The sequence below is a fragment of the Pecten maximus genome, chromosome 17 (assembly GCF_902652985.1).
Source record: "Pecten maximus chromosome 17, xPecMax1.1, whole genome shotgun sequence".
NCBI lineage: Eukaryota > Metazoa > Mollusca > Bivalvia > Pectinida > Pectinidae > Pecten > Pecten maximus.
Genome location: NC_047031.1, coordinates 22,473,580 through 22,495,105, shown reverse-complemented (window position 1 = coordinate 22,495,105; position 21,526 = coordinate 22,473,580). Strand labels below are relative to the sequence as shown.

The 21,526-nt window shown below is 36.5% G+C and overlaps 1 protein-coding gene across 1 annotated transcript; it reads right to left on the bottom strand.

The window, feature by feature from the left end:
* Window positions 1-4,895: 4,895 nt before the first annotated feature.
* On the bottom strand, window positions 4,896-12,201 carry LOC117315221 (BTB/POZ domain-containing protein 1-like). Its single transcript, XM_033869366.1, has 4 exons — window positions 12,170-12,201; window positions 10,134-10,433; window positions 9,117-9,489; window positions 4,896-6,209 (listed from the first exon to the last, which is right to left on the bottom strand). The coding sequence occupies exons 2-4, from the start codon at window positions 10,391-10,393 to the stop codon at window positions 5,955-5,957; spliced, it is 888 nt and encodes a 295-aa protein (XP_033725257.1). The 5' UTR covers window positions 10,394-10,433; window positions 12,170-12,201; the 3' UTR covers window positions 4,896-5,954.
* Between the last annotated feature and the right edge of the window lie 9,325 nt (window positions 12,202-21,526).

Sequence of the window (21,526 nt, the reverse complement as noted above, 5' to 3'; positions counted from 1 at the left end):
CTGTAATGTATATATTTGATTGTAATGTATATATTTGATTGTAATGTATATATTTGACTGTAATGTATATATTTGACTGTAATGTATATATTTGACTGTAATGTATATATTTGACTGTAATGTATATATTTGACTGTAATGTATATATTTGACTGTAATGTATATATTTGACTGTAATGTATATATTTGACTGTAATGTATATATTTGACTGTAATGTATATATTTGACTGTAATGTATATATTTGACTGTAATGTATATATTTGACTGTAATGTATATATTTGACTGTAATGTATATATTTGATTGTAATGTATATATTTGACTGTATTGTATATATTTGATTGTAATGTATATATTTGATTGCAATGTATATATTTGATTGCAATGTATAGGCCTATATTTGATTGTAAGGTATATATTTGATTGTAATGTATATATTTGATTTTAATTTATATTTGATTGTAATGTATATTTGATCATTAACATATTGACCAAAATACGTTTGAAATGTTTAATAAAATGTATTTCCATACCAATTCAATTTGGACTGATATTCATCACATTATCCAATACTAAAGATAGGATACGTTTGGTACCAAGTATGTAACTATTTCATTTAGTGCCAACTTTAAAGCGGAAAACCAAGCAGATGGCAGCATGTTTACATCATCATTTGACAGCGTAATAGTTGGGATGAGGAGAAGGGTGGGGAGGTGGAGGGGGTTGGGAATCCTCGACATTTGTTGAGTATTTGTTTGTTTTTGTTTAACGTCCTATTAACAGCCAGGGTCATTTAAGGACGTGCCAGGTTTTGGAGGTGGAGGAAAGCCGGAGTACCCGGAGAAAAACCACCGGCCTACGGTCAGTACCTGGCAACTGCCCCACGTACTGTAGGTTTCGAACTCGCAACCTAGAGGTGGAGGGCTACTAGTGTTAAAGTGTCGGGACACCTTAACCACTCGGCCACTGTTGAGTATGCATAAAAATTAATTCCTTTTCCTGCGTTAACATGCTAGAATCTTCAAAAGGAAGTTAATACATGAATGATGTATGTGTTCCACGATTGTATAACTCAAGTTTTACATCACCTCAAAGATATTTATAATTAGCAAGTTACTTACATCAGACACACCATATGTTTGTATACCGTGCTTGTGATTCCAGTAAACCATTAAAAAAACGGAATAAAATCTTGTATTTTGTCTTAGAATATCAATTTGTGAGACGATCCATATTGACATAAGCTGTTGCAACTTAACACGGAAACCAGCCGACAAACAAACCATGTGTGTGGTAGCTGATATCCGCCATGTATTTCTGCCGTTATAACGATAACTATTGGTTTTTCGCCTTGCAAAAGGTTGTCTTTTCGCAACAATGGGACGAAATTACTTAAAGATATAACGCGAAATTAACAATAAAGGAAAGTCGCTGTTTATAGCGTTCCGATAAAAATCTTCCTCGTGGTTTATGATATCTCACCCCGCTGTTTTTCGTTATTACGGCTCGTCGCGCGAGATATCGATAAAATTCGCTCTGTCGTAGAGCGGGGAAAGAATATGATAATCATCCTTTTCTTCACAGCTGCAGTAAACAAGAAATAACTATTAAAATGCATAACATTCATTATACTGTAATTCTCGATTGTAAACAATTACGATGTACACACTTTTAGACAACCTTAGAGCTGGTCGGATACTTCCTAATGATTGCTATGGAAACCATAAATTTGAGTTGGCTAGTTTCTGTTTTTAATTTTTCGTTCTCTTTCCGAGTCACCATGTACTCGTTGTTTGTTTACCCAGATTGGTTCTGACCGTCCGTTCAGAGTATATTGGTAATAATTCCTACATCAATCTTTCACTGAATTCACATAATATATGTTGACACAGTATATTTACGGACTTTGTAATAACTTACAGAGTACACAGAAACTGCTAAGGAGGTACTGTCCTCTCGGTTTCTCTGTATTTACGTCACTAGTATATACATCAGGTGAAACTATGTCCTAATATAAGGTTAAAAATAGCACATAGTACGCGGCCAGTACTGACCATTGTCCAGTTTACCTGTGTGAGGCGTGGGTGGACGCGTCTCTGACAGACATTGACGTGATCTGTTTTAATGACCTTCCATATACATCGCTGTTTTTTTACAGTGGGTTTTCCGTTGAAGTATCCTGCTTTCTCAAAATCTTCTCTGTAATTTTATTAACGCAAATCGCGCGATTTTCATTTTTTATCAATCTTTATTTAATGTATTTCCCGTCAGAAAACTAAAGGCCAGTGGTCTCCTGCCCCGTTTGTTAAAAAAAAGCTCACACAACGTCTTATTCTCCCTCTCTCACATAACATACCCTATTACGAGATATAAATCTGAATGTGTTTAAACACTTAACACTAAGTTTACGCCTCTTGTCAACTTCATCCCCTTTTAGCGAATTGGAGTGTAGAAATATAAAATGATTTATGCAACGAAATACTTTGTACTTGTCATTGAATTTGTGATAAGAGGTTAGATTCCCCCGCTTTGCTCATAACTAACATATTTCATATAGTTACGATATACAATACATTTAATATTACAAGTAATGGAATATGATCAAGCCGTGATACTGATAGTGATGTGAATCTGTTTCAGCTTTGTCTGACATATATAACTTCATATAAGTAAGAAAACCGTTTCGCGATATATTTAGCGACTCTGTTTTAACACTCATCTTAAACTTCTCATTTTATTTTGTGTTATATATTCAAAACATCAAAATTAATTCAAATCAGTCTTTGATAAACTGGAGAATCTTTGAGATTATTTAAGACGCAAATTGACATGATTAAGAGCGTGCAGGTTGAAATCATCAGGCATATTATTAACATAGTACACTATACAGAGTGCATCAGTGTAAATCATTATCACATGTTAGGTATAGTGATATCACTTCTGACACCAATGTCGTAAATCTCATTGATAAACAATATCTTCCCTGTGATAAATCAAGGTCGATTTCCTTTTTATAAAGTTCTGTATTGTTCTCTGCGTCTTCTTGGTCACTGTCTTAAACGTGTCTGTTCACCTAGGTATGACTAACAATGACCATTTTTGTTATTTTATACTTTATATATATATAGTATGAGTGTGTGGACGTGTCGTTTTGTCCAACAACATATGATGAATCAGTCACCTTTGATGTATTAATCGATACGCCAGTAAGTAGAAATATGTATTTTTGTTTCTTTTTAAACATTCTGAGTCTCCTGTCTCCTGGGTTGACGGTTAATTTATAATATCATTCTTGATTTAATTCAAACATATTTTTATTGAAAATAATACATGTTGCAAACAAATAGGACCAGCTTTGCCAACCTGTTCGACAATAATCATAACACCACAATACATATCACGCAATGTTACAGTTACTTATGTAAATGTGACAAGAAAGAACTTTAGTTAAAGAGGCGGGAGAGAAGAGATGGAACTTTATAGACAGATACTGGACACAGCTAACATAAGTTTTATAAATTATGTGGAATTTCATTTATCACGGGAACCGCGGTGGCCGAGTGGTGAAGGTGTCCCGGCACTTTATCACTAGCCCTCCACTTCTGGGTGGCGAATACGAAATCCACGCGGGGCAGTTGTCTGGTACTGATAGTATGTTGGTGGTTTTTCTCCACCTCAAAAACCTGGCGCGTCCTTAAATAACCTTGGGTGTTAAAAGGATATCAAACAATAAAATGCATTAATCATACTTATCACTGTTCACACAGCTTGTCTATTGTCCATTTTACCTTAGTAACTCTCACGAAAGTGAAATCAACTCAGTATCTATAAAGAGTATCGTCATTCACAGAAAATGTTTCCAGAATAAAACTTTTACCAAAACTCCTGATCCCTTTAATTTTCTTCTTCCTGTTATTGTCAGTTTTATTTTAAAAAAATGATTTAGTTTAATCAGTGGCAATGTTTCAGGACACGGACATTTGTAGTTTTTTATTCAATAACAATAATTTAAAACTCTCATATGATTTTTTTAATAAAATATTTTCGCTTCAAAAACAAACAAAAACAACAACAAAAAATGAGCACAAATAAGAGTTGATATCTATGTCTATGCATAGATGAGAATCTTAATATCAATATGATGTTGTGTTTTTATTTTATTTTATTTTTTTTAGAAAAAGAACTATAGACCAGGAAACTCCGCCATTAGACCGTCATTTACATTGTCCTTAGTTTCTAAAGACTGATGCTTGTATTAATATTTCTCTTATTTTAAAAATTACAAAATTTTAATACATGTACATGTATACAGGAAGGCTATAGATTAATTATTTGATCAAACTGACGAGAGAATAGATGTAGGCTAAAATAACAACATGATGAATTAAATGATAATAAACATTCACACGAAGTGTTTTCTTTATAAACCATTATTTTTATACACCATATTCACATTAAACTTTTTTATTATCTCCCTTTAACCAACTATCATCAATATTCCGTGACGTCTAGCGCTATGTATATGTAGGTTATTGTAGCGTCGACAAAGTCTTTTGAGTATCCTTTAAGATAAATCCACCCTCCTTAGTTTAGTGGAGATGGATTCAAATCAGCAAAATGTATAATTTGACACAGGAGACAGATATATTTTGCTTTTATAGCAAAATAGTATTTAATTGGGGGGGGGGGGGGGGGGGGGGGGGGGGGGGGGGGGGGGGGGAATAAAACTAAATTAATAAAAATAAATGTTGCATTACTCATTAACCGCTTTAAGCGGTGTGTGATATGTAAGAATTTATGGATGAGAGTCAAGGTACAATTATGCTGACACAGACATTTAAATATCCTTTGTGGGTTTTTTGTTTTTTGTTTTTTGTTTTTGTTTTAGATGGGGTTTTTTTCATTTTTTTTTCTATTTAAGGCAATATAATCATCAATTATCTAAATTGTTTATTGTTAACGACAATCACATACATATACAATGTTTATAGTGAGAAATTTGATAAATTGATGAATTATTTTTACAAATTATTCTATGTACATTGTTAATGTCAGCGATTAGGTCTAGATTGAGTTATCTGCCTTAGTACTATTTTTCTCCGTTAGACTGCGCTCATGCATAGAAAGCAGAAGCATGGTGGAAACTATAAAAAAAAAAAACGAAGGCACCGAATCAAGTCCATAAAGAAAATGTATTTATTAGGTTAATGGCTATTTTCTCGAGTAATTAACATATGTTGTAGCTACTTTCTTTATACGAGAATTAATGTAATGCCCTACGTTTTAAAATGAAAAATAACGTAGGACTAAAGGTGTAGCAAGGCGGGGGTTTTCAGGTGGGAGTCCCTCCGGTGTTATTGGATAGGGTTAAAAAGCATATAACAAGTACATCGATACTTGGAAGACAGTAACTCTGATATTTTCAGTGGGCGAGGAACCCCCACCTTGGGAAATTCCCGCCTTTTTACTCATGGAATCCTACGTCTTTCTATTCATACTAGGAGTGTTTATTTTTAATTTTCAAAATTTCAAGACCCTACACTGTATTCTCGTATAACGAAAGTACCTATTTCATGTGTAAGTTACTCAGGAAATAGCTACAAACCTAGGAAACACATTTTGTTCTGGACTTGGTTCAGGAGGGACGCCAGCTGATTTAGTTGTGCGAGACCTGCGAAACGCCAACTGATTGGCTGAATTAGTTGTGTGAGATCTGCAAAACGCCAGCTGAATAGCTGAATTAGTTGTGCAAGACCTGCAAAACGCCAGCTGATTGGCTGAAATAGTTGTGTGAGTCCTGTGAAACGCCAACTGATTGGCTGAATTGGTTGTGTATGACCTGACTAATACGCTTCTTGTTTACTTCCATTGCGTACGCATACAGAGAACCGGAAGTGAAGTCTGTATATATAAGTTAAATACAACAAACATTTAAGTGTCAAGAGGACCTATCTTATCGATGCGTTTTCTTTCCATGTATGAATCCCTCTGTATAATGGGGATAGACCATTCGCCTACTCTTTGTGTTGAAGGTGGTGAACGACCCCCTCTCTTTGTTCCGTATGTACATCAGGATTTCCACAATCTCATCATTCTTCAGTATTTTATCCACGTAGACTTTGTCCAGGAAAAAATCTTGATCCATGGTCGGAAATCGAATGGTGTTGAGGATATCTCCAAGTACTTTTCTCTTGTTTTCCCCCGATATCTGCAAGTAGATATAAATATTACTTTGTAGATTAAATCAAATCTAAAATGGATTAATATTCAAAGAACAAATTACGGAGTAATGTACCAACAAAAATTACTGTTTTTATCTAGACATGTCAATCAAAACTACACTTTTACGCCGTGATTTCCTTGTCTTTTTATACTTTGATTCTATCTGCAAATTGTACATGTGAATATGAAGAAAATTGAATGCAAGCAATTTTCATTTTGTTTTCTCCAGCAAATATAGGAATTAACATAAATTCTTTAAACTTAGACGGATTTCAAGATAACGACAGATTTTGTCTCAGTTCGAACGAAAAAGAAAAGAAAATACAAAACATGGTAGAATGTCGATGAACATACAGAATAATATCGAATAAGAAACGGACACTTAATTCATCCTCAAAGGAGAAGTTACAAAAAACATACAAGATAACATCAGCTACCAATACATATTGAGACATTAAGTAAAACAAGAATGAATGATTTAATCTTGCTTGTAACAAGTATTTTCATTTGCCTAAAACCCCTATGTTATCGGCCAATAACGTAACAGATAACGTCTCCGTTTGTAAACTCGAACTGGATTAGCTTCTACAGTAGCGTGATAATGGCTTTTTAAGAGAAAAGAGTTCTTCAATAAATGTACATTTTCACGGGGATTGTCGACATCAAATTTAACGATAAAGATTCATTTGAGCATATTTCTATGTGATAGAGTAAAAAGGGGGAAGAAAGAAAATCCGGAGTGTACCCTCATAATAATTCGCGATTTATTTGGAGTACACTTTTGTTTCTGCGTGTTATGGCTCAATAACATAAATATTTTCAAGTTAATCCTTAAATAAAACAATATCGTTCAGCAGTTTTGCAAATTTGAATTATTTTGTTCAACGTCCTATACAGTCAGAGTCATTTAAGAACGTGTCTGGTTTTGGAGGTTGAGGAAAGCGATATACCCGGAAAAAACCACCGACCTACGGTCTGTACCTGAAAACTGTCCCACGTGGGTTTCGAACTCGCGACTCAGAGGTGGAGGGCTAGTGTTAAAGGTGTCGTGGCATCCTATTCGTTTGGCAAAGCATCAATTCCATCTTTCACTTGTATGAGCCATTATCTCGCATACTAGTGAAGTACTACATTCAATCATTTCTATTAATTAAGGATTGATTGCCAATTTTGTTGCTTGCATGGACTGATGAAGGGAAGTGAACCTCGTGCAAATGAAGTGAACTGCTCTTCGCAGTTTACTTCATTTGCACGAGGTTCACTTCCCTAGAGCAGTTCACTTCATTTGCACGAGGTTCACTTCCCTTCATCAGTCCATGCAAGCAACAAAATTGACAATCAATCCTTATGTTTACGATAACCAAATTAAAAACTTCGCCACCAGATTGCAAAATTCGGTCGCAACGGTGTGACGTAAGTGCGTCACTTTGTAACATTGTTATACTTATCGTACATGTGTGCACAGTAGTGGAACAGCAGACAGTCAGATATTTTTGTCGCCAAAGCAACACAAATTATAGTCCCATACCCGTTTTGATTATTACGATGTTGATACACATAAATACGATAGTTTCAAGGTAAAATATTCATTTATAACAAATATTTATGATATTGTATAATAAAAACTTAGCACTATCCATTTAAATTCGAATTTAAAGTGCAGTGTTGACAGTATAGTATGTGTGTGATTTGGTCACTCGAGACACAGGGACTCGGTTAAAAAAAAAATGAGCACAAGGTTAACGTTACGACAGTTCAGTGAAATATCACAACATTAAAAAACAGTGTTTATATACTCTCTAAAGCCTTGAAAAAAATCGAATTTGTAAGGTTTTATAATTTGAATGAATGTTGGATTTTTAGTATTTCGATTATTTATATATGTCATATGTTACTCAATTTCACGCCGAACCCCTGTAACCGTATGTGATGCAGTCTAACAGCCGGGATAGTCAGAGCTCGAGAAAAAGTGTAACAATGTGGATTTTAGTCGCAGGTTAGGTGATGATGTACATGGTGTTCTTGAAATATTGGATTTCATTGTCGCACTGGCGTTTTGGGATGTAAATTCTGATAATAGTAAGTAACGAAACATTGATTTGAAAATTGGCGGTATTCGACGGCCGGAAACTTGTGTCCTCCATATGTTTAGATTGAGTCAAATTACGACAATAATGTGTTCCTGTTCTCGATATAGCATACTGCTGCTACCAGTCTGTTTTGTGTTGTTAAATTGTGTTAAAATTGAGGTTTATTTTCTGTGACCACTGAAATGGTATCAAGCATGGCATTCGAGATACAGCTAACGTTAGACCTACTGCGCTACGTAGGTCATGAGCTCGGTGCTATCGGGAATGTCAGTGTTCTGTCAGATCCTGTTTTCTAAACTGTCTGCTTTATACTGGCATTTTTATTAGCACATAAAGCGGTTATTCCCCTTGTGTTCATATATACGTTTATAACAATGTTACACAATTCACAAATGAAAGTGCATTCACGTCTGAGGCGGTACAGAACTCGATCGCCATTGTAAACTCAGTGAATGTATTCACACGCCGACAAGAAAGTGATTCGTCTCTCAGAACAGAAGCACGCGACCCAAAATCTTCAACGGGAAATGAAGTGATCTGAGATTACTATGTTCATTGAGGCGGAGCGAAGTGAAAATGTAAATATTTACAGGTTTACAGTTTTTTTCTACCGAAGATGCTAATATCCTGTGTGACAATTCCTTAAGATACTGCTCAGAAATTAACTGCATTGGTTTAGCAAGGTGTTTTATGCCGTAGTACTTAACAGACATGATTTCCCTAATCACATGACAAGACATTTTAAAACAGACACATTGATTCAACAAAGCCTATGAGATGCATTGCGTTATTGACAAAAACACCTGCAAATTCTGTCGAACACATTCCTTTTCCGCCCATTTGATGACGGCGCTGTACAAGGTGCTCTCATTAACAGCAAGCTCGTCTGATTCCGTTATGCTGGTCACACATTGGGGACACAGGTATGCAAAGGATTCTGACTTCAATATTGCTTGTGGTGAATTGCCAATGACCTGAAGGCAAGCTGCCATTAATCGATCCTCAGTGTAAATATGTGCTACCTCGAGTAGGAAACAGGCATTCGCTGGTGTGAGGTTTTTCTGTAGGTATTTACCACATACAGAAAGAAGGACATCGACGCAGTACTTGCGGGCAACGCTCATCACCGGAACGACAACCTGATCGGTTAGGTCTATCTGGTCTGTATATAGATAGCTGTAAAAGAAAAATGATATAGTAATAAAAATGAAATTAATTTCCTAGAAACTAATAAAAATGAAATTAACTTCTTAGAAACTGTAATAAAAATGAAATTAACTTCCTAGATAATGTAATAAGAATGAAATTAACTTCCTAGAAAATGTAATAAAAATGAAATTAACTTCTTAGAAACTGTAATAAAAACGAAATTAACTTCCTAGATAATGTAATAAGAATGAACTTAACTTCCTAGAAAATGTAATAAAAATGAAATTAATAAGAAAAATGATAGTAACTTCTTAGAAACTGTAAGAAAAATGAAATTATCTTCTAGAATTCTTAGAAACATCTGAGTGAAACAAAACACCTAGAGTTAATTATAAAAAAATAAATAAAAATCTGTGCAGTGGTGTTTCTTTCGTTTCCGTGTGTTGGCGCAGTTGTGTCATCTTGGGCAATTAGATCCAAAGAACCAGATGTAAAAAGGTACTTACACGTGGGATTTCCAGGGGTAACCCGGGTTCCCTCATACAGTTAAACCCTTCCCGCACTTCCGTCCAAGATTACAAGAATGATTAATATAAGTTACTATAACTTGTTTCGCAAATATTGAAAAAAAATAAAGTTTAATTTCGTTTCATTGAAGGTAATATACTTACCGCAGAAAAGGGAGGAATGTCTCTACATTTATATCCGGAATCTCCACATCCCCTGTTTCTGCCAGTGGCCCATTGAACATAGCAAAGAATACGGGACTACGGCTGCTGATAACAAGTTTGTGTGCAAAGACTCTTGTCCTCTTCACGCCGACAAGAAACGTGACGTCACTCCCGATGTCATTGCTAAGTAAGTGTTCCAAGCTTTCTTGCAACGACTTACCGGATTGCCAGTCAAGCGCAGGTCGTTTAGTCTGCGGCATTGTAAATGTCGGTATGCCTCTCCCATTGGCGATTGTAAATCTATCAAAAACGGGGGAAAAATAATAATACAAATGTTTGCCGCTATGTACGTTTTTATAACCTACAATACAATGTATGCTCATCTTAAATAAAAAATATTGATTTAATGATAAAAAAATATAAAAGGAAACATTATAATTGACAAGTTTTTTTTGAAAAAAAATGTAACCAAGTCATTCCACGTTTTCCACTTAAGATATTAATATATGTATAATACCAGTTTAATATGACGCTGGGTGTTACGAGGAGGTTAAGCCTCCAAAACAAAATAAATAAATATCAATTATGTATGTCGTGGAAGACAAATTTGTCCGAATGTTCCGAAACGTTTCTTCTTAAAATGCACAATGTATTAAATGTGCAATAAGGCAACAGAAACTCCATGATTTACTCTGAATGGTTTAATGTCATAATTTCTTCCTCTGTTTTTGTAAAGGTCTGTGTACACCCTATGTTTTTCCACGTGTGGTAAAATATGCCATGGAAGATAGTCACAAGGGCCAGGTATGGGCTTGAGTCCCACAACATTAATTAGGTCACAGTAAGTTTAGTTTCTGTCTATGCTGATTGGTTTGAATCATCACAGACACAGGTCTGTGTACACCCTATGTTTTTCCACGTGTGGTAAAATATGCCATGGAAGATAGCCACAGGGGCCAGGTATGGGCTTGAGTCCCACAACATTAATTATGTTACAGTAAGTTTAGTTTCTGTCTATGCTGATTGGTTTGAATCATCACAGACGAAAATATGAATGAATGAAGAGCTTCATTATGTAGTTTTATATTCATTATTTGGCATGTAAAGGGGTTCTGTGATCTAGTGGTGGGATGCAGGGCTGTGACGCTTGTTCGAGTCCCGTTCAATAATTTACTCCGTCCTGTTCCAGTCGACTTAGCTGTAAATGAGTACGTGGTAGGGCAATGCAAGGAATGTCGTATGTAAGCTGTCAGCGCCGAAATGGTAGCTGCGGGCTGTATACTCCCAAGGAATTTGAAACGAAAACCATTGAATGTTACTGAAGATTCAATAACCAAGAACATTAATTTGTTGACCACTTTGAAACGACTGTGTTACTGTTTGATAGCGGTATAGTGTTGTTGTTGTTATTACTGCATTTGTCAATAAATCCATATGTACGTACCGATATGCCTATGATTCTGTCTAACAATATTCTGTACTATCCTTCACATATAAAACTGAGTTGGTAGAGTTTTCAGATATAACAAATATATATTTATTTAAAATAGTGTTGTTTATGCTTCGACTCAAGCTTTATGACCAATGAAATAGTCCCTACATTGAGGGTGTGATAGAGAAATCTCTAAATCGTGGGATGACATTCTAGGATGACGATCTATCCGATCGAGAATACCATCCCCGGGTGATTATTTTCTCCCAACAGACAATTTTAATTACGTAGGGTTCAGTATTGAAAAAAAATGAAGACGTGATGTGATTGTATTATCGCCGTGACATAATTGAATTGTTGTAAAATCGTTCGATCTGTCTTACATTAGGAGAGACAGAGAAATCTTGAAGTAAAATTGAAGACAAATCTGTAAAAGATGCGGGGAACAAATTTCAGCGAAACCGCCAGGGGTATGAGAATGGGTGTCAAGTTGTCTTCAGTAAAGACACATAATTGAAAACTTATTATTGTCAATCAATATTCGTATTATCTCCCTTATATAATTAAGTTTGGTTGGTACATATAAATCAAATCGACAACTCACTTATCATCGGCTTGGTATTTCCTCTTCCTTTCCATTTCACTGAAACAAGAAGGAGTCGAGGGTGTCAAATGATTGTCGAAAATATCTAAAGGCGTAACAGAGAAATCGTGAAGCAAAATAGGAGACAAATCTGTAAATCATGTGAGCAACGAATGCCATCGCAAACTCCCGAGGTATGGAAACGGGTGTCTACTTGTCTTCAGTAAGAACACGTATTTGATCATTTGAATTGATAAATTCCATCTGTGGTACAAAAACGGAATTCATGTCGTCTGCTTCTTGGTGGGTAAAGTAGCTTAGGCTAATCAAACGTTTTGTGGCAAGTGACTCTGTTGTGGTTTTGGTTCTTACTACTAGGTGTACGTACCGTTAGTCGCGATGTTAGCCGTACTCTGGGGGGGGGGGGGGGGGGGGGGGGGTTCAGCCTAGGGTTTTGGGAGGGATATCGTGTCTAGTTTGACATGTGTCTGCTTCGGGTTGTTATTGCGGCCATCTTTGGGGATGGGCCGTGCTCAGCATGTATAGGGTGCTGTTATTGGTCGAGGCTTCAGCGGCGGAGCCAATCGATGAGTCCCATATTTGATTTACTAATGGTCACCAGGTCATGGGTATCAAGTCGAATAAATGTGTAAAATTGTGAACTTTCTGTCGGAGAAAAGATGAGTTGCATTTGGTTTCGGCAGCATTTCCCTGACACTTTTAAAACAGAGTGACTCAGCATAATGGAGCTAGTTTAGACACTTATGCTCTAAAACAGAGCGGACTAATGCACACTGTTAGGCTCTCTTATAACATGACACGCTCGGAAAATTGCACGAGCTTCCGGCATATTTACATTACTTCAGCTACGTTCTGAAAACAGTGGTGGGTTGGACTTAAAACACGTCAACTTTGGACTGGAATTAATTACAGAATCATGGATGTAATATTAGGACATTAGTACTGTTTGCCTGCACAGTTATGTATATTTTTCCTCAGATTTTCCTCAGGGAATGGGGCTGGAAGTAAGGCCCGTCTCGTAGGCTCAACTATGTATTCTTGATATTAGTTAGGGATAGTAAAACAGACATATCATGTTACAAGTGTAAAGGCGGAGCTTGACTGAACAAATTTCAGGATAAAGTTTAAGATAAGGAAATAGGATGAAACGTTTGGAGGGTGTTAATAGCGTAGACAATGGCAATGAATAAGATAGATATAGCTTTTTTGTTATATTTTCAATCGATCATAATTACTCTTTGTTGGTAATGCAATGATTGTATTTAATTAAATTTTTGATCATCATCATCATCATCATCATCATCATCATCATAATCATCATCATCATCATGTATAAAAGTCATCATACTATCATCATCATTATCTTCATCATCATTATCATCATTTTCATCATCATAATTTCATCATCATTATGCATAATAATCATCATTCATTGCAATAAAACTATTGGAAGATGTAGCCAAGGACTTAACTAAAAATGAATATAAATATGTCAACCAGTTTATCGGGTGGTTACCCAGTTTGCCAAGTGGTTACCCAGTTTGTCGGGTCGTCACCCAGTTTGTCGGGTGGTTACCCAATTTATCGGGTGGTCAACCAGTTTATCGGGTGGTCACCCTGTTGTCGAGTGGCTACCACGTTTGTTTGGTGGTCACCAAGTTTGTCGAGTGGTTACCCAGTTTATTGTCAGTTTATCGAGTGGTTACCTAGTTTGTCGGGTAGTCACCAAGTTTGTCGAGTGGTCATCCAGTTTGTCGGGTGGTTACCCAGTTTGTTAAGTGGTTACCCAGTTTGTTGAGTGGTTACCCAGTTTGTCGGGTGGTTACCCAGTTTGTTGAGTGGTTACCCAGTTTGTCGAGTGGTTACCCAGTTTGTCGAGTGGTTACCTAGTTTGTCGAGTGGTTACCCAGTTTGTTAAGTGGTTACCCAGTTTGTTGAGTGGTTACCCAGTTTGTCGGGTGGTTACCCAGTTTGTCGAGTTGTTAACCAGTTTGTTGAGTGGTTACCCAGTTTGTTGAGTGGTTACCCAGTTTGTCGGGTGGTTACCCAGTTTGTCGAGTTGTTACCCAGTTTGTTGAGTGGTTACCCAGTTTGTCGAGTTGTTAACCAGTTTGTTGAGTGGTTACCCAGTTTGTTGATTGGTTACCCAGTTGTCGGGTGGTTACCCAGTTTGTCGAGTTGTTACCCAGTTTGTTGAGTGGTTACCAAGTTTGTCGAGTGGTTACCCAGTTTGTCGAGTTGTTAACCAGTTTGTCGGGTGGTTACCCAGTTTGTTGAGTGGTTACCCAGTTTGTTGAGTGGTTAACCAGTTTGTTGAGTGGTTACCCAGTTTGTCGAGTTGTTACCCAGTTTGTTGGTTGGTAACCCAGTTTGTTGAGTGGTTACCCAGTTTGTTAAGTGGTTACCCAGTTTGTCGAGTTGTTACCCAGTTTGTTGGTTGGTTACCCAGTTTGTCGAGTTGTTACCCGGTTTGTTGAGTGGTTACCCAGTTTGTGAGTGGTTACCCAGTTTGTGGAGTGTTTACCCAGTTTGTTGAGTGGTTACCCAGTTTGTCGAGTGGTTACCCAGTTTGTCGGGTGGTTACCCAGTTTGTTAAGTGGTTACCTAGTTTGTCGAGTGGTTACCCAGTTTGTTGAGTGGTTACCCAGTTTGTTGAGTGGTTACCCAGTTTGTTAAGTGGTTACCCAGTTTGTTAAGTGGTTACCTAGTGTGTAGAGTGGTTACCCAGTTTGTCGAGTGGTTACCCAGTTTGTTGAGTGGTTACCCAGTTTGTTAAGTGGTTACCCAGTTTGTTAAGTGGTTACCTAGTTTGTTGAGTGGTTACCCAGTTTGTCGAGTGGTTACCCAGTTTGTTGAGTGGTTACCCAGTTTGTTGAGTGGTTACCCAGTTTGTCGAGTGGTTACCCAGTTTGTCGAGTGGTTACCCAGTTTGTCGAGTGGTTACCCAGTTTGTTGAGTGGTTACCTAGTTTGTTGAGTGGTTACCCAGTTTGTCGAGTTGTTACCCAGTTTGTCGAATTGTTGGTTACCCAGTTTGTTGAGTGGTTACCTAGTTTGTTGAGTGGTTACCCAGTTTGTTGAGTGGTTACCTAGTGTGTAGAGTTGTTACCCAGTTTGTTGAGTGGTTACCTAGTTTGTTGAGTGGTTACCCAGTTTGTCGACTGGTTACCTAGTGTGTAGAGTGGTTACCTAGTTTGTTGAGTGGTTACCTAGTTTGTTGAGTGGTTACCTAGTTTGTTGAGTGGTTACCTAGTGTGTAGAGTGGTTACCCAGTTTGTTGAGTGGTTACCTAGTTTGTTGAGTGGTTACCCAGTTTGTTGAGTGGTTACCTAGTGTGTAGAGTGGTTACCTAGTTTGTTGAGTGGTTACCTAGTTTGTTGAGTGGTTACCCAGTTTGTTGAGTGGTTACCTAGTTTGTTGAGTGGTTACCCAGTTTGTTGAGTGGTTACCTAGTGTGTAGAGTGGTTACCGAATTTGTTGAGTGGTTACCTAGTTTGTGGAGTTGTTACCCAGTTTGTCGAGTTGTTACCCAGTTTGTCGGGTGGTTACCAAGTTTGTTGAGTGGTTACCCAGTTTGTTGAGTGGTTACCCAGGTTGTTTAGTGGTTACCCAGTTTGTTGAGTGGTTACCCAGTTTGTTGAGTGGTTACCCAGTTTGTCGGTTGGTAACCCAGTTTGTTGGTTGGTAACCCAGTTTCTTGAGTGGTTACCCAGTTTGTTTAGTGGTTTCCCAGTTTGTCGAATTGTTACCAAGTTTGTCGAATGGTTGGTTACCCAGTTTGTTGAGTGGTTACCCAGTTTGTCGGTTGGTTACCCAGTTTGTTGGTTGGTAACCCAGTTTGTTTAGTGGTTACCCAGTTTGTTGAGTGGTTACCCAGTTTGTCGAGTGGTTACCCAGTTTGTTGAGTGGTTACCCAGTTTGTTGAGTGGTTACCCAGTTTGTGGAGTGTTAACCTATTTTGTCGACTGGTTACCTAGTTTGTTGAGTGGTTACCCAGTTTGTGGAGTGGTTACCCAGTTTATCGGGTGGTTACCTATTTTGTCGACTGGTTACCCAGTTTGTTGAGTGGTTACCCAGTTTATCGGGTGGTTACCCAGTTTGTTGAGTGGTTACCCAGTTTGTCGAGTTGTTACCCAGTTTGTCGAATGGTTTGTTACCCAGTTTGTTGACTGGTTACCTATTTTGTCGACTGGTTACCTAGTTTGTTGAGTGGTTACCCAGTTTGTTGAGTGATTACCCAGTTTGTCGAGTGGTTACCCAGTTTGTTGAGTGGTTACCCAGTTTGTTGACTTGTTACCCAGTTTGTTGAGTGGTTACCCAGTTTGTTGACTTGTTACCCAGTTTGTCGAATGGTTGGTTACCATGTTTGTTGACTTGTTACCCAGTTTGTCGAGTGGTTACCCAGTTTGTCGAGTGGTTACCTAGTTTGTTGAGTGGATACCCTGTTCGTGGAGTGGTTACCCAGTTTATCGGGTGGTTACCCAGTTTGTTGAGTGGTTACCAAATTTGTTGAGCGGTTACCCAGTTTGATGAATGGATACCCAGTTTGTTAAGTGGTTACCTAGTTTGTCGAGTGTTTACCCAGTTTGTTAAGTGGTTACCTAGTTTGTTGAGTGGTTACCCAGTTTGTCGGGTGGCTACCCAATTTGTTGGGTGGTTACCCAGTTTGTTAAGTGGTTACCAAGTTTGTTGAGTGGTTACCAAGTTTGTTGAGTGGTTACCCAGTTTGTCGGGTGGTTACCGAGTTTGTTGAGTGGTTACTCATTTTATCGGGTGGTTACCCAGTTTGTCGGGAGGTTTCTGTTATACCAGTCTGATTAAGACGAAGCCTGATGTGTCTATAGTATATATAATAACAAAATGTCATTACTCTTCCCACATCTATATATCAAAACATAGAGAATAGCTTGATGTGATCAGTACGACATCAATTGCTGACAACTTCAATAAGATTAATTATCACAGTCTATGTCGAGTAAGTATTAATCCCCTCCTGGACCTCACATAGGACACGTTAAAGGCAACAAATAGATGGCGATAAAGATATCATGATGGACCCCTGATAACCGATTTATTGTGTATGCATTGCTCTTAACTAAGGCGGATCTGTATTTACATTTTGAGTAGATAACATGGCAGCCATATTTAAAACGTTATAATTGATAGTGTCGAACAGGTACGCGTCTTGACACAGGAGGTAAACTTACATAATGGATAACTTTTTAATTCAATTTGTCATATATAGCTGCATTTAAAAAACAGTTGTAAGCATTACTTATAATGATTAAAAACTAGTACCGCGAGACGGTATTCAATACATTATCATATTGAAAATGAAAGTGAAATTAAACAAAAAAATAATTAACTTGATTAATTTTACAATAAAAAAACGACTGATCCTACATGTAAAATTATTTCACACCATTACGCATACCATAACTCTTGCTGACGATACTTGTTGACATAAATGAGAAAACTATCAACCTTGAGTTATTTAAAACATATAGATTTTTTTCTGAATTATTATGGCAAAGACTCTCTTTATCATACAGTCTACACGCGCATATTTACGACTGACCATGACAAAAATAGACAAGTCGGTCCTACCTTGTAGAGATTTTAAACAAATTGTTCTGAATGAAAATCAATGTATCAAAACTGTTTTGTTTGTTTGGGTATAACGACCTTTCGACAGTTAGGGTCATTTAGGGCCAAACAATATACAAGCTTAAAATCAGATAAAAATCTTCATTTCTAAAAGCATTCCTATTGTCTATTTAGACCTTTATTATCAAAATATCGCTTAAATTTTTTTTTTAAATATATAACGAATACATTATGTGAATATGGTGATATATATACAACGTCTAAGGGAGTAAAGTAAAAGGACATCAAAGGGAAAAAACAATATTGAATAATAAATTGTGTGACTACAGACTGTTGAAGTATAAATACCTTATATAATGTCTTTGTCAACCAGCAAACAGCAAACCGAAAGTAAATTGTATAATTCTAAGTATTCGATATATTTAAGGGGCTCACCAAGGGGCAACAATAGGACAGCGTTTGTAAAAAAAATCACTTAATGCATTACATACTATAAATATATCGAATTATCGAGAAAATTTAAGGGGCTTCCTAAGGGGTACACCCCGATAACACCCAGATAGCATGAGTAGAGAATATGAGAGTACCGGTATTGTAACTACTTTTCTATATGTAGTGTCAGGGCCTTACCACCATTGAGAGATTATGTATTATACCGGTTTCTATCGATATGAGTTATGATAGGGCTCTGAAAGGACAAACGATGGTTTCAAGAATAAATATTCACGATGTATGAATAATCCCTATGTAATGGTTTAATGGTTTGTTTTTTTGTTGTTTTTTTTGGGGTTTTTTTTTGAGGGGGGGGGGGGGGGGGGGTCTTTTTTTTCTACATGAACTGTATTGGGCTCATCAAATGGCTCAATAAGACTTTATGATTAAAGCATATGCACAGGGTTCCTGATAAACATTACGGGCCTCACCATCATAGGATACACTACGGTTACACCGGTAAGAATACTACGCGGCCTACGAGTTGTCGACATGACATTTATACTGTACGGAACCAGTTCTCGTGGAACGTTTTTTCAGGCGTAGTCCTTAAATCCAAGATGGCGGAACTGTGATTCTTCATTTGTCATGCAAACGTACTTTTTAAAACTTGTACTGATAAAAACGATACGAAAACCTTACAGTTGCGACGAATTCTTTTTAATCATTTGTCTTTTTTTTTCACAGCACTATTCAGGTATTGGGTTTTCATTCGTTTCATTATAAAAAAAGTAATGTTTGATGCAAGCAACAACCACCATATTTGTAACTCACTTGATATTCAATTGCGTTCCATGTCATGATTGATACCACCAACACAATATTTTTGTTTCACTACGAATGTTCTCAATATTTTAGATAATCTCATTTCCTTTTATCACTGGCCCTGTATCTGTAGTTCTAACCATTGCGTCCTTTTATCTATTAAGCTCCGCAACTGTCCGCTGATAATCATTGTTTAGCCCGACCATATTGCTGATTTTTCAAGACAGTAAGAAACTTACCATACATACCCTATATGACGATCTTTTGATATTTTGACTCGAACACTCATTAATGAAGCCATGAAATAGTTCTAAATGCGTCTTTTTAAACAAATAAAATAACTAACGCTATCATCGTTAATTTTCAAGTAACATGTAATGCTTGTAACATTTAATGATGAATTTACTACAGTAATAAAAACATTGTTGGGTCGAGTGACATGTAGCTTATGCATCCAAGACACTTATTGAAGTAGCTACCCGGAAATCATCACTGAATTTAATACGAAAATTACCTTCGTCGCCAAATTCCTGAAAATAACATCATAATCATCTGTTACTATCCAGGGATGTACAATTACAATTTGTATGATTACAGAACTCCATGTCTTTATACACTGACTTTGGAACAATATTGTCACATCTAATCAATATTATTTGACATTTTCTAATGATATGTAATGTCAAACGTCTGAATATATCATACAATATGGTGTACTGGTTTTAACATTAAAACTCCTTCTCATAAAATCAACATGTACCTTTTCTGCTTTTTTCTGCAACATGGAAAGCCCATTTTTCGCCACCGTTATGAAAAATTGAGGACACGTAAACATCAAAACCATTCAGTTTATATTCTACATTAAGAGATAGATTATTACAAATTTCCCATACATCATTCATACGTTTACGGCCTTGATCAGCAATATTAACTTTGCCGTTAAACACCACACTACTTTTCAGTATTGACTGTCAATTGCGAACTGTTGCTCTATTTTCTTAAGAAAACTAGCATTTTTTGCAAGCCAGAGGCAGATTCTGAGAAAAGTGTCACCTGTATACATAAAAAACAGGGACATATCTCTAAATCGTCACCGAAAGAGTTAATTAGTTCATTTTCTAAATCATTATCATAAATAGAATAAAGAAAGGAAGATGACCGCTACCTTTGCATCAAACCTCGGGAATACGAAAAACACCCAGACAATTCAAGCTTATATCTAACATATGATTTAAGACCTTCATATAAAGGCTTCAAAGCATTTAACAGTTTTCCTCTAAAAAAATTTTTTTTAATATTTATTTTATTAACGCTTTCAAACGCCTTACGATAATCAACAGAACAGCCATAAAGTTTACAACTGTTTGAAAGTATTATCTTAATTATACCATGCAAAGCAAAAATAGTATCATTAGTGCAAACAAAAAACAGGTTTAAAACCGAATTGAGCCTCAGAGACGATACTATACTCCCTAGCACAATCGAGCTGTCTATTATTGAAATCACTCGTGAATAATCAAAATAAACAGTTTACTAGAGTTATTCCTTTATAATTGTTTGTATTATTTGCGTCATTATATACCCTTGGACCATATTGAATGGAAAACATCCGAATTCAACATAACATTAACAAATTAGGATAGAACTGGAGCAACTGAATCCTTATGTTTCACAAAAAAAAACTTTCTTTTTTGAATATTACCAATCCTATTAACTTTACCTGATTTACTCAATCGCGAAATACGTATATTTCATTTAAGAACTAACGGTTATGTCCCTTCCACTGGCCGATGACTTGTTAAACAATGTTTTAAGATGTCTTTTCATCGGTAATAAATTAAATTGATTCAAAGACTATTTAAATGATATTGTAAATCATTGAAAGAATGTAAGCTTGCATGCTGCCTCTTATAAAGCAATCAAAAATCATTGAATCATATATATATATATCAATATTTTACAGGTATACTACATTTCTTAGATTGATTACAATTTACGATAAAGTGTTAAGGACAGACATTTTGCCTATTTTACATATGGTCAGTGAACCGGGGCTAAATAAAAGATAGTAACAAACCACTACGTGAACAAAAAGTACCTGGCCAGGCAGACAGAACTTATTTTCATAGAGTACATGCATATTACAAGAAGAAACTGTCACTACGTCGCTGTGATATAGCGATATTGATGAGACTATACAAATAACTAAATACTTATATTATCATTATAGTTATAACCAACTCGAGGCATGGTAGCTCAGTGTCCGTTAGTGGCTCAAGCTCTCGTGATTACTGTCTTCGCATGACCTAATCTGTTGTTGGAGATAAAACATTGAAAAACATGTCTGAAAGTTAATGACAATAGAAGAAATATCGTTAAGCTTTTTATTTATTCTCATTTTGTGTATTTACATAATGTAATCGAAAAGCTACGACTAAAGCTGAATGATTATATAAAATCCAATCGTCACACGTAGAACAAACATAACTTAATC